The sequence below is a fragment of the Neltuma alba genome, unplaced genomic scaffold (genome assembly GCF_004799145.2).
Source record: "Neltuma alba isolate B1F8T4 unplaced genomic scaffold, ASM479914v2 tig00011352_pilon, whole genome shotgun sequence".
NCBI lineage: Eukaryota > Viridiplantae > Streptophyta > Magnoliopsida > Fabales > Fabaceae > Neltuma > Neltuma alba.
In genome coordinates this window covers 104,175-120,187 of record NW_021636052.1, presented here as the reverse complement: position 1 = coordinate 120,187, position 16,013 = coordinate 104,175, and the positions used below count along the sequence as shown (strand labels likewise).

At 32.1% G+C, this 16,013-nt stretch overlaps 1 protein-coding gene across 1 annotated transcript; it reads right to left on the bottom strand.

Moving 5' to 3' along the window:
* Positions 1-2,108: 2,108 nt before the first annotated feature.
* On the bottom strand, positions 2,109-4,669 carry LOC114712377 (organelle RRM domain-containing protein 6, chloroplastic). The gene is made up of 4 exons (XM_028896896.1): positions 3,939-4,669; positions 3,782-3,850; positions 3,586-3,692; positions 2,109-2,462 (listed from the first exon to the last, which is right to left on the bottom strand). Exons 1-4 carry the CDS (start codon positions 3,973-3,975, stop codon positions 2,394-2,396), a joined length of 282 nt encoding a protein of 93 aa, XP_028752729.1. The 5' UTR covers positions 3,976-4,669; the 3' UTR covers positions 2,109-2,393.
* Positions 4,670-16,013: the final 11,344 nt, after the last annotated feature.

Genomic DNA, 16,013 nt, shown 5'->3' with positions numbered 1-16,013 from the left:
ACCAGGTTGAAATCTCAAGATTCTTCAAATTAATTACTATGACAAATAACTTGTTCCTTCTCTATCGCACGTTCAACCCTTCTATGGCTTGTTCAAGTCCTCGTACTGCTAATACAAATACAGGCCAAGAAAAGCTAAAGCAGAAGCAACAAAAGCGGAAGCCAAAAAAAAGAAAACCCATCCCCACCACATCGGACACCAGGCTTGTTCCTCATCCTCCTCTTGGCTACCGTCAGTAATAGTTTCTCACCTAACATTCGTTGTTTGGATCGGTAGTAGAAAAAATAATTTATTTTTAATTAGATTTTTGGAAACTTGAGATTAGGTGAAAGTTAGATTATATAACATGATTTATATTTAGATTGACTTTTGTAAATAAGTTTGTAAAAATAGAGTTGTTTGGACTACAGAGAAAGTAAGTTTAGTTATAAAATGACTGAAAAAGGTATGATTTTTATTAAATAATATATATTTATATATATTAATTATTCTCTTTCTTTTGTCATATTTTCTCTCATTACATCTCCTCATACATTTTTTATCCCTTTTCTCATTTATTATAAGGACATAAATTGGAACAAAAATATGTTTTTAACCTATTTATTATTTTTTTACTGATTTTTTGGTATTGATAAATTAATCATTTGAAACTTATAATAAGATCAGAAATAAGCAATAAATTTTTTAAAGGTGAGATCTAACTCTTTTTTTAACTTCTCTCTTTATGTTTCAAAAGCCAAAAGTCACAAGCACCATATTTATATTTTTAGCTTATTATGGATTTTAAGTAAAACACCCAACCCAAAGACCACAATTAGAGTCCAATCGCATTATAGGCCTAAAAGTAGCTGTTTCATGATCCAAAGATGGATCCAAACAGAGCAATCATTTTTGGAATGGCAATGTCCCCAGATAACTTTTTGTTGTTAACTGACCTAGAAGTCATAGTAATTTGGGTAGCTTTTATGTTTGGATCAATTTTTCACCAATTTTGCTTATGGGTCGAAAACAGTTTTTTAAGCACAATTGTCGAAAACACTTGAAATCTATTTGTGGTTTATACAAAAGCAGTTTTTTTAAAAATCAAAACATATTTTTGCTCTTATGTTTATATCATCCTTATATTTTTCTCAGCTTATTTCTTGTGTTTTTCAAACCACTTTTTAGTTATTTATTTTTAATACTCTCTTGAATGAAAATAATTTTTTAACATAGGGTTTTCTAATAATTTTAATATTTAATATTATTTTTTGTTTTATATTTACATAAATTGTGCATAGTATATCATCCAATTGATTATGTAATATTATTTAGTTCAAAAGTTTTTACATTACTATGATTTCTTATTTAAATGTATTTTATTCATTAAATGTAACTTCTTCCTATTATAATGATTAAAAATTTAAAATTATTATTAGAATTTTTTTATTTTTTATTATTTAATAAGAGTCATACCTTTTTTTTTTAATAATAATCCAAACAACTACTTTTTCATACTTTCTTCTTTATAAGTACAGGTATCCTCTTCTTGAAAACAATCATATTCGAGGCATTGTTAAACACTAAATATTTCATCTCTCTTAGTGGGAATTGGAACCCCGCTTATTTATAAAAGTCTATTAAAAAATAAATCATATTATTCAATCTTACTTTTCAAAAATCCAATTAAAAATAAGTCACTTTTACTGTTGTCAGCCCAAACGGGCCCAAAAATTAGCAATTGTGGTTGTGGGCTCAAAGCGCTTAACGAACCTCATTCACTTTTCTCACGGATCTTGACGCACCATTGGAACCTCCCACACTTTGTTGAAGCTCTGCCTTTCTTTGGATGTAGACCTCTTCTATCTTCAACATGAGCTCTAATAACGCCAACAACTTGGATTCAGGATGTGACGGTGCTTCATTAACCTTTGACTTGATTTCCAGAGGTTATAGCAAAGAGAGTGTTTTGTTCCATATGGAAATTACTAAAACGGTTTCAATTGAAGCAACTAGTTGCCTACATTCATCAAAACCATGGTTATTTCCAATATGAAATCAAACATGCAGTTAGGTATCTATCAAAATGATGTATAATTTCAATTAAATTAAATATTAGAATGGGTAGGTAACGGTTACTAGCCGTTAGACATCTAGATGGGTTTATGATTGTATTTCCGTTAGTTTGTTGAGTTTGTTAAGGAGTACCGTAGATACGGCTATGATATTATAAATAGACAGCAAAGCATATCCAAACGTATGATTGACTGTTCAAATTAATGAAGCGCAGTATCCAGGTATTAAAAAAAAACAAAAAATAAAGATATGCTTTCTGTCTCCTCTCGTGTTTCCCTCTTGTTCTTCTATTGTCCCTCTTTTCTCAAGATGTTCTCTGTTCTCTCGTGTTTGCCACATCAAAAAGCACCATCTTTAGGTCTAGTAGCTTTTGCAGGTTCCACAAAAATAAGCCTTCCATCCATTATCTGCATCAGGAAGATTAATGAGCTTTTAATAATGAGTTTTACAAAGCAACAAACGGTGATGTCAAGTATAATACGCTTCTTCAAACCAATGCAATCTTATTTTTGCAAGCATGAGCAACAAAGAAGGGGATGTGAGAATGTTCCGAACCTGTTCTTTAGTACACTCATGGTGCAATAATGTTCCGAACCTGTTCTTTAGTACCTCATGGTGCAATAAACCAAAACAATCTTTAACTGTGTATATGCTAATAACGTGTATCAGTAACGTCCAAGAACAACAAACAATTCTATGTTTATATACCCAAACCAAGACATGCTAGCTTCCATTTACATAAACCTTGGTAAGTAATCAGAGCATGCTCAATGTTTTCATTAGGATTCTTTTCCATCGCATCTACCCAACCAGTGTAACATAGTTGAAGATCAATCTGTTTGATCTCCGAAAGAGAAGCAAACATATTTCACATCCTTATGATTTCACTCAACCACCCCTTGAGATCGTTAACCAAGGACATCAAGGCCGTTCTATGGTATTAACTAAAAAGGTGTTTGGGTAGATACCAAATTATTGTTTTAAAATTACTTTTATAGTATACGAAGTAAATAAATAGAAGAGTTTGTCTCAATTTACGGAAAAGTGCTTTTCAAAAGCACTTTTAGAGTTAGGCAAACTCCTCCTAAGTCATTAAAGCAGGATGACATTGACTTTCTGTTCACTGAAAGAGAATTGACACTAACTTGCCATTGTAATTTTATCATTTTTCCAAAAGCGAGTAAGAACAAGAGTATTGGAATCATACAAGGCAAAAACAGAAAAGTTAAATTAGAAAACTCGTCGATTTTAAACATATATGAACGAGATTTTCTTACTTATTTTCAACACAAAAATAATTAAGCGTACAATACCATCTGTGCAATAGCATTTACATCAATTAAGTTTAAACTAGTCATACTAATAAATTCCCTTTCAGTCATTACTACCAACACAATGCACTAATATTTTGTCAAAGCCGTTTTCCTTGCACGTAAATATGTGCATTTTTGTTTAGGTTAATTAAGTAAATAACAACATTTTAAAGCTTCTTCAATAAATTATGCATCAACCATCAATTTAGAGTGTTACCCTGCCATTCATGGCGTTCATAGCCTTCTCTGCTTCAATTTCTGACTCATAGGAAACAAAGCCAAATCCTTTAGGCCTTTGAGTTTTTGGGTCCTTCACTAGCCTAGCTGCAAGACGCAGCATTGAAAAGGTCAGCAACATGGGGAAAATAAAATATCAAAATATTCAATAACAGAAAGCAATTGACGAACAACACCTTCAGTGATTATTCCAAATTGAGAAAACAGCTTTCTGAGTTGGCTATCTGTTGTGAAGAATGATAATCCTAGAAAATAAGACAACAAAAAATTAGGGCTTCCAATAGATTCTTATAGATAGAAGTTCAGCGGGAAAGAGGAAAGATAAGAACGAACTGCTCACGAAGAGTCGAGTCCCAAGTCTTTGAACCATCTCAATTTCTCAGAACGAACCTATCCTATTGCACAAAATTGAAGAAAATGTCTCAGCTTTAGGAGGCGCCGGGCTGATCGGAGCCGTGGAGCACGAAGATGAAGGACGAGAAGGGAATCAGAGCCTTGGAGAAAATGTGGCCTCCAGGATTGGAACAAATTTTAAAATTTTAAAAATAAATAAAGCCTTGCTAATTAATTCATTAAGATGAACCCCCAAACACCCCCTAGACCAGAACACCCAATCACCCAGCAGTCTAGAAGGATCGAATCTAATTAATTCATTAAAATCGAACACTCAGAGCTCACGGATTGCAAAACTCATTCATGAATTGCAGAATATCAAGCAAAGTCAAGAAATGGAGAGACAACAAATCTGGAGAAAGAAGGCAAAAGCACAAGAACTCAGGAAGGTCCAAGAGTGAGAGGCCACGGTGGAGGGCGAGAAGCTCGGCTTCAACTAGAGCACGAAGGATGCGCTGGACAAGAAGCACACGAAGCGTAGAAGGAGATGCTTTGGGAGAAAAGCTTGAGCTACAGCGAACACGAAGAAGGAGAGACAACGGCCGACAGGCGGCGGCTGAGAAAATTACCGAGTCAGGCGTCTGAGTGCAGCGAATCGATTAGAGTGAGGGAAGAGCGACGCGGGCAGGCGCGGGGTTTTCTTTCCGTGGAGACGTTGATGACGCAAGACAGAAGCAGAACGGCAGAAGGCAGAGACTGATAATTGCTTTAAAAATTGATATATATGAGAAAATTAATTATCTGATCCTGTTGTTTCTTCTATCTTCTATCTTTAATATAAGATACAAGAGTTAGTTTAATATATAATTTAGTTTTAAATATAATATCTAAATTTATTTTATCGATTATATTTATTTATTTCTTTTAAGGTAGTCCTTGTAATAGTTGGACATGTTAAAGACTTCATCAAATAGTAGTTCTAATTAATACACACAAGTAATAAAGTTATTTTAGAAAAGACAACCCATATTTATTACAAATAACTAGCTCTTATATTAAATACTAAAGACAATATAATTTTAATTTAATTAAAATTTAGTCATTGATAATAAGGATTAAAATTATTTTATTAAAATTTAAGAGCTAATGTTTCAAATGATTAAATTATAACAACTAAATTGTATCGAAAAATTATAAACAGGAAATTAAAAGTTCAAGAATTAGATGAAAAGACTAAGTTAAAGCTGATGGACTAACTTGTAATTAAAGAAAAGAAAAATTGTAGTGAAAGATTATGAAATATATCAAAGGGAAAATAACAAATAAAGACCCCTGAATTATCAAAATTATAAGGAGGTCACTTGAATAAGCCAAATTGCTAAGAAAGACGCGTTCTCAAATTGTAATTATGAAATCAGGCTAAAAAGACAGAAATGCCCATTATTCTCTTTCTTCCATCACCCCATCTCTTTCTTTTTCCTTCTTCTCTTCACCTTCGTTTTTGTCCTTCTCTCCCTCTTCATCTCCCTCCCTGTCTTCTTCCTTCTATTCCTCTCCCTCTCAAAAACATTCATCTCTCGCTTATGCATTTATCAATATGATTAAGGTTGTGGCCATTTTCACCAATCTTTATTACAAAAAAGATGGTGACCCATTGTTAATACTAATTGATGACTTTCGACTTTCATTTCCAGATATGTTTTTGATATAGTGTTGTTCGATTGTCGAGAATACTGTCTTCTTTTTGTTTACTTGTATCTGGGAATCGATAATCTCCTCATTTGATTTAGAGTTGCTGGTTGCGGTCAAAACACCTCTCGTTTTTTGTTATTTGACTCACTATTGTTGTAATTTTACTTAGTAGTGTTGTAACTACAGATTGGTTACTTTGATCACAGCAACATGGCATGACAATCTGAAAATGTTGGTATTTTGTTTATAGGCAGAGCAATGTTAACATTTAGTATTTATAGTTGTAACTGGTATCAATGTAGATCAATTTAATGTTCTAAAATTTATGACAGACCTCCTCACAGACTTGTAATTTCACTTACCACAGTTGTTATTTGGCTTTCCACTCTTGTCAATTAATTTTCATTACTTGTCATTCGCCTTACTCAACTTGTCATAAATTATATATCAGAACTTGTCATCTACTAAAAAAATCTAAAAATTCTGTCATTTGAAAAAAGAAAATTAAATTTTTATGAATTGCTTATTAGAAGTTGTCATTCACCTTACTAAACTTGTCATTCATCTTACTCAACTTGTCATTCACCAAGGATGTTTTAGTAAGGTGTATGACAACTTCTTATAAGCAACTCATAGGAATTTAAGATTTTACGTTAAAATGACAATTTGCATAATTCCTTGGCAAATAACAAGTTTAGTAAGACGAATGACAACTTCTGATAAGCATTTCATATGAATTTAATTTTCTCTTTTTAAGTGACAATTTCTAGGTATATTTAGCAAATAACAAGTTCTGATAAGCAATTTATGACAAGTTTAGTTAGGCAAATAACAATTTTAGTAAGATAAGTGACAACTTCTGATAAACATTTCATACGAATTTAATTTTTTTTGTTTAAATGACAGAATTTTTAGATCTCTTTAGTAGATGACAAGTTCAGTAAGGCAAATGATAGAATTTTTGTGTTTCTGTCGCTGCATTTCTGTCACCACATTTCTAATTAAGTGAACAATATTAAATAGCTCTACATTGTTACAATATAGAACTGATTAACAAAAAATGTTAACATTAATCTACAATATAAAAAGACCATAATTATCATATTGTCATGTATTTCTATCAGTACATTGTTGTCATAATAGTTAAAAGTTTGCATTAACAACACTAGCAAGCGAAATTACAACAATAGTGATCGTTACATTCCCTCCAATATATTTAACTTCCCCTTCATCACTTGCTTCAAAATGTCCACCAATGTGGATGTAACATAACAAATTCTATGTTTTTGTTACTGCATTTCTATCATCACGACAATAGTGATCGTTACATTCCCTTCAACATGTTTATTTCCAAATTTTTTTTGGCAAATAACAAGTTGAGTAAGACGAATGACAAGTTTAGTAAGGAATGACAACTTCTGATAAGCAATTTATAAAAATTTAATTTTCTCTTTTCAAATGACAGAATTTTCAGATTTTTTTAGCAGATGACAAATTTTGATATTTAATTTATGACAAGGTGAGTAAAGTGAATGACAAGTTATGAAAATCAATTGACAAGAGTGGAAAGTCAAATAACAACTGTGGTAAGTGAAATTATAAGTCTGTGAGGAGGTCTGTCATAAATTTTAGAACATTAAATGGATCCACATTGATACCATTTACAACTACAAATACTAAATGTTAACATTACTCTGCCCATAAACAAAATACCAATATTTTCAGATTGTCATGCCATGTTGCTGTGATCAAACTAACCAATTTATAGTTACAACACTACTAAGTAAAATTACAACAATAGTAAGTCAAATAACAAAAAACCAGAGGTGTTTTGACAGCAACCAGCAACTCTAAATCAAATGAGGAGATTATCATTCCCAGATACAAGTAAACAAAAAGAAGACAGTATTCAACCAGACCATCTTTAAAATCTTTAAAATATTCAAACCAGCAAACCCTGTAGCTTCTATCAACAACTCAGAGAGCTTAGCCTTCTTCTTCTTTGCTAACAGAGAAAACCATCCATAAGGTCGATCGCCGTTGTTCAACAAAAAGGTCGTAATCACTCCCTATTTCAAAATTGCAAAAAACCATCCCAAATCTTCCATTCCTCTGTCATCGACCACCTTCCTGTCTTCACCTGCCGATATCCTACGCAAGGAGTTGTGAAAGCCCTCTTTGTCCCTCACGAGACGATTCGCCATGGAAGAAACCCAATGAAGACACCGCTTTGACCCAAGGAAGAAAGAGAAAGAAGAAGAGAGGGAGAAGAAGTCCAAAGAGAAGGAAAGAAGAGGTCTCTTGCCAGTGTCTGCCTTCATTATTGAATCTGAGTAACTGAAGGGTATTTTAGTCTTTTAGGTGTGATTTGCTAATTGCAATTTGAGACCAGGTCCCTCTTGGTAATTTGACTTATTCAGATGACTTTGTTGTAATTTTGGTAATTCAAGGGTCTTTATTTGTCATTTTTCCTATATCAAATTATAATTTGAATTTTTTCAATTTAAAAAATTACTGTCACAAATCGAATCTTAAATATAAATTATGAAATATTAAAAAAAAATGCCCTTCCTTGTTTCTTCATCTAATTCATCTCTTTTTCAATACCCTTTCTCTTTTTCTTTTTTTTCCCCATCTAATCCAGCTCCTTTTCTTATCTTTTTTTCCCTCTTCCTCTTTCTCTCCCTCTCTTTGTCCAAGAGTAAAGACAAACTTTGCAGATATGGGAGATTCAATTATTTCTGCATGTTTTACAATTATTAAAGAATCAAGAGCAATGAAGAATTAAAGAAATCAGATTTGTTAAAAGTTTTGGAGAGTAACGTTTATGGAAGAGTCAAGCTTCTAGAAAATTCACCAATTTTAAGGAGGAACAAGATCTTACAAGAACCGATCCCTTTTGAATCAGATGTGCAATTAAAGTTCTCCAAAAGAAAGATTGAACCGAAGCAAATGCAGAAAATGCATTGAACCTTTTAGCTAGACAAATCTAAATTGGGTGGTCAAGATGACGAAAAGAGCACAGAGGAAGCTGAGGGTCTATTTATAATAAGCTTTCATGACTGTAACGGCTCTAATGGAGTAAGCATCGCTTCCTCCTATGAAAACACCACAATTAGTGAAGATAGCAATAATCACATGCTCTTTGATGTTGAAAGGCCTGGGATTCAAACTGAATCTCCATTCAAGCAAGTTATACTCCATGGTGGGAAGAACAGAGGCCATGAACTAAAAGAATGAATGAAGAAAGGTTGTTCAGTGGATTTATTAATAATTCCCACTGTTTTCTAGTTTGATTTTTAGTTTAGTTAGTTCCAGTCCCTATGGAAAGTTCTGCAACACAACGTGCCTTACAATCGAATAAATAAATAAATATATATATATATATATATTAGACTTATAATTTTTACTTGTTATTTCTTATCTCAGATTTGTAATTGTATATTTCAGACTTGTAATCCCCTATTTTGTATTTGTAATTTTTTTATTTCAAACTTGTGATTCCCTATTGTAGATTTATAATTTCCTATTTCAAATTTGTAATTCCTTATTGCAGACCTGTAATTCTCTATTTCAGAATTATAATTCTCTATTATAGGCTTGTAATTTCTTATCTCACTTAACAAGTTTGAAATAGATAATTACAAGTCTTAAATAAGGAAGTCTAAGACCACAATAGGAAATTACAAGTCTCAAGTAGGAAATTAGAAGTCTAGAATAGAGAATTAAAAGTTTAAAATAGGGAATAACAAGTCTGAAATCGAGAATTACAAGTCTGGAATAGAAAATAATAAGTGTGAAATAGGAAATTTGAAGTCTGAAATAAAAAATCACAAGTTTGCAACAGGAAATTACAAGTATGAAATAAGAAATTACAAGTCTGAAGTAGATAATTATAAATTTGCAATAAAATATAATAAGTCTGAAATAGAAAATTATAAATTTAAAACAAAGAATTACAACTCTAAACATAATGGCACATATGTTTGTTACCCAAGAGGGGGTGAATTGGGTGATATATAAAAATTGACTTTACAAAATAAATAACTAAATAAAGCAATGAAGACAAATTTAGAAAGATTTCACCAAGGATGAACAGATGAGCAATGACATAGGAGATTATACTGGTTCGGTCTCAACTACTTGACCAACATCCAATCCTCAGAGCGCCTCTAGGTTTTCCACTACCCCAAGATTCAATAGGCTCTTGGTGCCTCAGTACAATAATTGAGCTCGCTCTCAATCACTCCCTTTTATTATCTGTAAGGCTACAATTCCCTCAAGAGTCCACACTCCTGAGTCACTCACAAATTTGAGTAAAAGAAATTACAGACTCTCTAACAAAGTATATATGATAAACACTGAAGTTCAGAGCATAAAAATGAAGCAATGAATGTGAGGATTAATTTGCACAGATGGTAGCTTGGTTCATTCAATGCCCTTTGTGCCATTTATAGTTGCAGACTTTCAGTTTTCCGTTAGACACAAGAGCCTGTAGCCGTTGGAGTATCGATTGCGTGTATTTGGTAGTTATAACAGTTGTTCATAATAAATGTTTCTGACACAGTAGGTTGAGCCTATAATATAACCGTTGTGCTTCGTAATCTGTAAAAATGTCTTGGCAGAAATATAAGTTTTCTTCTCAAGTTAATATGAATGAATGCTAGAAGAAATGATGATTCTTGGATTTAATACAGTACATGAAAATCGTAAAATCAAATATCAGATAATTAAAAAGTAAAAAGAATCAATTTGATTGAACTCTTGATTGATAATCCCTTGATCGATCAGTTTATCAATTAATAGAAAGGGAATAAGACTTAAAAGAAATGAATATTTATCGAAGTCATTATGGATCAACTATTTATGAAACAAGTGATCGATAAATGATGAAGTATAGTCAACAAGAAGATATATATGATAACCAGCCAAGAATCTTGAAAACTTGAGACATGTGCTTTCTCAGTTTTTATAAGAATATAAGATAATTTAAGAAAGCTGAGAAAAGCTTAAAGAAAAGATAAAAAAAAAAATATTTTTTGAAGGATCATCATGAAGAAAAGTTCAAAGAACTGTGTTTGTAATTTATGGAACAGGTGTTCGATAAACATTTTATCAAACAAATTATCGATAATATAAATAACTATGTAGAAATACTTTGAACTCATTAATCTGAAACATTATCAATAAAATCTTGATCAAATAGGTTATCCAAAAGCAGTTCAAAAAGACTTAGACTGATATTATAAAAGAACATGACGTTGATCGATTAAATAATCGATTATTAAATTATTGATTAAGTGATCGATTATTGTCAGTGAAAAGCTTGATTTTGAATAAATCAAAGAAGAGCTTGATCGAACAGCTTATCGATTAACCAGAGGAGTTTTCTCAAACAATTTTAGAATAAGTTATCGATAAACCAATGATCGATAAGATGATTGATAAACTATGAAGCATTCCAAATAGTATGTGAGTTTAAGAGACTTACCATTTATCTATCACATGATTGATAACTGTTTAATCGATAAGATGATTGATTAAGCCCTCGTTAACAAAGAGAAAGATTAACCTTTTTACTTGATAGCTTATCGATCATCTGAATTATCGATCAGGTGATCGATAATTTCCTGAAAATACTCAAACTGAAATAGTTTTACCAATGATCGAACAAGTGATCAATCAACCTATTTATCTAGCACAGTGATTATCTAACGAATCTTAACAGTATTTGAACTCAAAACGTACAGTCAATTATCTAACACATATTTGATCAACCAATGATCAATCACATGATCGATTAACATAACAAGTATGCAGAGAAACTTAATTACTCATTTTGTTATCATCAAAACCTTAAATCTAACATTCTCTCCCTTTTTAATGATGACAAAGCAAGAGATAACAACATGACTTAAATCATAGAAAAAGATTATTAATTATCAGAATAAACTTCGCAGCATAGAATCAGGAACTAATAAACTTGGCAACCAAATAACCAATAGAACAGAAGTACAACACAAAAAGAAACTAAGCTAATCTAAGTTAGAAGTCTTCTCCCCTTTTTTGTCAGTATCAGATGGGGTAGAAGTAGAAGGAAGAAAAGAAGGTAAGGTAAAAGGAATAGGAAGAGGAGGCAGTTGAGTAATGGGAGAGAGAGCTTGAGAGATAGGTAGGAGTGGTTGAGGTTAAGGAACTAAGATGATGGCAAGAGAGGTAGAGGAAGGAAGAGTGGGTGAGTCAGAAGGGGAAGTGGAGACAGTGGTGATTGGAGTTGGATGTGAAGTAGGTGTTGGTTTAGTGAATAGGGGTGATGTTGGATGAGTAAATAGGTCCTCATAAGTAAATGAAGTGCTAGGTGTAGAAAAGTTGGTAGAGAGTGAAGTGACCAGGCTCCTAAGCTCTTTAAGCTCCTTGTCCACCTTTGCGAGACCTCTCTTTCTAAAACTGTCATTGCTTGGTGATAGAGATCCAAAACAGTGTAAAGTCCTTCAAAGTTCTTGTCAAAAATTTCTCCATACTCCTTGGCAGTAGTGTACAATCTGCTCTTAAAAGCCTGAAGCTTACGTTGGAACAGTCCTCGGATAGAATTCCCATAGAATGATGGTGTAGATGTTTGAGTATGATCTGCAGAGGACTGGGCTTCATCTTGACCTCTTGAGACACTAGTAGCTGGTTGTTTCCCTTTCCCTTTATTTTCCTTCTTCTATGTCGGGTAGAAAGGCATTGGAATCCAAATCTTATTCAATTGAGTGATTCCAAACAAAGGAATTTTCTCCTTAGTTTCTCTAGGTTCTAGATGTGCAATGTTATGCACCTGGAGAAGATATGAAGCCAACTGGGGATAAGGAATAGGGTTAGACTTGGACTTAAAGAATGTAAAGTTCTTCATCTCACTATAAATTAACCTACCAATATTGATCTTCTCCCCACTTATGATTCTGGCCAACAATATGTAACCATCTTGGGTTAGATGTGAAAAGCTTCTAGATTTATTCACCATACTTCTGGAGTAAATACAATGGATTATCCTATAATAATTGCACATTTGGCTTGGGGAAAAACCGAGTTCTCCAAGATAGGCATCACTCTGCATCGGTATCTTGTAGGCCTTCACAGCATTCATATTAAGCCCTTTGACATGATCTTGAGTTCCCAAAAGCTCATTTATCTTAGCTGGGTCTAGAGTAATGGTTCTGCCTCTAAATTTAGTGGTTATTCAGCTCCTCTAATTTAAGAAGGCTAAGGAAAATTTAAAGAAAAGCTAAAAATATATTTTTTGAAGGATCATCGTGAAGAACAGTTCAAAGAACTATGTTTGTGATTTATGGAACAGATGTTCGATAAATGCTTTATCAAACAAATTATCGATAATATAAGTAACTGTGTAGAAATACTTTAAACTCATTAATCTGAAACATTATTGACAAAATCTTGATCGAATAGGTTATCCAAAAGCAGTTCAAAAAGACTTAGACTGATATTACAGAAAAACATGAAGTTCATTGATTATTAAATTATTGACTAAGTGATCGTTATCAGTGAAAAGCTTGATTTTGAATAAATCAGAGAAGAGCTTGATCAAACAGGTTATCAATTAACTAGGGGAGTTTTGTCGAACAATTTTAGAATAAGTCATCGATAAACCGATGATCAATAAGGTGATTGATAAACTATGAAGCATTCCAAATAGTATGTGAGTTTAAGAGACTTACCATTTATCTGTCATGTGATTAATAACTGTTTAATCGATAAGATGATCGATTAAGCCCTCATTAACAAAGAGAAAGATTAACCTTTTTACCTGATAGCTTATCGATCATTTGAATTATCTATCAGGTGATCGATAATTTCCTAAAAATACTCAAACTGAAACAGTTTTACCAATGATTGAACAAGTGATCGATCAACCTATTTATCTAGCAAGTTATCTAGCACAGTGATTATCTAACATGTGATCAATAAATCTTAACAGTATTCGAACTTAAAACATACAGTGAATTATCTAACACATATTTAGTCAACCAATGATCGATCACATGATCGATTAACATAACAAGTATGCAAAGAAACTTAATTACTCATTTTATTATCATTAAAACTTTAAATCTAACAATGTCTAGTCTTACAACTCTTAGATAGGCTGCAACGGCTACATTAGGTAGCCATGGCTCACATTGTGGGTGGCTACATATAATGAAAGCAATGATACCCTTGATTTAATTATTTAAGTAATTATGCAAAAAGAATTGCTAAAGATTGGACTTGTCCTTGGACAAAAAATATTGAATAGTTTAGTATTCATTAATCAAATTAGGAACACAGGAAGGGTGAAGTGCATCCTTTGCTTCTTGTGCTCTTGATATTGCCGTTTGGCTATGCGAAAACTCAAAAAAATGAAAAAGGAAATTGAAGGATTGCTTAATGATATATCATTAAGCTGATATTGCACTTGATGGGGATGAAAAACAAAATACCGTTCTTTTCTTGCTTTTTCCATTCTAGTTTTGTGGTCGTATAATATCATCCAATAGGCAGGCTTGCTTTATTTGTGAACAAAAATTAGACTTGCCGTGCGAGCAGTGCACAATAGTATTTCGTCTGGATATTCGTTGGCTGGCATAGTGTTCGAACTACGCAAAATCGCTACAACATCTGAGTAACATAGGTTGGAAGCTAAGCGAGTGCTCTGCTTGAGTTGAAAGGGAGATAAAAATATCCCACACACCCACAAAGCAGCTCACAAAAAAAACCCAGGCCCCAACACAAATAAAATGCATTTGATTTATTGCCTCAAATGCTTAGTTGAAAGAGACAGACGAAGAGAGAGAGAGAATAAAGAGAGGAGGAGAGGATTTGGTAAAAAAGAGGGGGGGGGGAAGAGAGGACATTTCCCGCTTTTTCCTGACGTTTCAGAATTCATCTTTAAGACCCATACTCACAATAATTTTATAAATTGAAGAATTCAAATTATAATTTAACATATCCAAAATCTTTTATTGCAACTATCCTTTGAGAAAAAAAACTTTAGAGACCAAAATACCAAATGTGTTATAAATATTAGAATATGTGGATATCCATAAATTCTCTCAACTCTTGACCTTTCATATTCTACACTCTATAACCTCTCTATTGAATGGTTTTTAGGAGTTTTTATTCCATAACTTAGAGGTTACATGTACCACACTTATGTGAATTCATATTGTTATTTATTTTATGTAACCCTTGGTTGAGTTTTGTAGTCTATAAATAGAAGGCTATGTAATGCACATTTTGATCCTCCAAATGAATAAGAATACACTCCTCTTTCTCTCAATTTCTCTCTTATCTCATCTCTTTCATTCCAAATCTTACTTATATTTCTCATTTTCACAACACGTTATCAGCACGAGTTTACTCTGAAGATTTGAGGTATGAGCCTTTTGTAAATTAATATATTCTTATAATATATGATAATATTTTCTACTAACTTCTCCTTACACAATTATTTTTTTAATCTTATTATCACGTCTAATTTTAATTTTCTATATATTTGCTATATATTATGTTGTTCTTTATGTTCTTTATTAATTTTTTTTTCTTTTTATACATTTTAATTCTATTATCTCCCTATTGTGATATTGTGTTATTTATTTTATTTATTTTTCCATACTTCTTGTTCTATTGTTTGTTTACATATATCTGTTTGGTTTATATTATGTCATTTTATATCTATCGCAGTATTATATATATATGATTATATAATGTTATTTATATTTGATTATGAATTTTAATTTATTTAATTTATTTCATTACAATATTATTTAATTTCATTTTATTGAATGGCTAAAAGTCGTATGTGATTAGATGACCAGAAGTCATATCACTTTTGCAATTGTTCTTTTGTGAAAGAACACTATGGATGCCTTTAAACGGAATAATAAGAAAAATTTATAGTACTTTGATGATCTAATAGTGACAAATATCAAAGCCCTGAAGACTAATGGTTCAAACATCAAATGGCATAAAAGAGTTTTATTTAAAATATTTTTGCTATAGTCCTGAAGACCAGTTTTTGGAGAAATTGATTGTATACTATTAAAAGTAATAAACATGTTTATAAGAGTGATAAAGAACATGACCACATTGTATCGGTGGAATTAATAATTTAAGGGCAATGATCTTTGGTCTTGGCTATTGAACCATAATTGAGAAGATGGTGATACTTCTATAGTTAAAAACAATTATGGGCAAATATTACAATATGACCAAAAGTCATATGGACAAGTATATCCATTGAAGGTAAATGTTAAAATTGGTTATGAAACCAAAAGATCAAGAGATATTATGAAAAGTATGAAACGTAGTTATGATGCCTAAGGTAATATCTTATGAAGAAATATG

Excerpts from the sequence above, each read along its gene's own strand:
- LOC114712377 (XM_028896896.1), bottom strand. The coding sequence starts at position 3,975 with ATGGTTCAAAGACTTGGGACTCGACTCTTCGTGAGCA. Across the intron at positions 3,851-3,938 it reads GACTCGACTCTTCGTGAGCA|GATTATCATTCTTCACAACA; the intron begins GTTCGTTCTTAT and ends CTTATTTTCTAG. Across the intron at positions 3,693-3,781 it reads ATTTGGAATAATCACTGAAG|CTAGGCTAGTGAAGGACCCA; the intron begins GTGTTGTTCGTC and ends TGCGTCTTGCAG.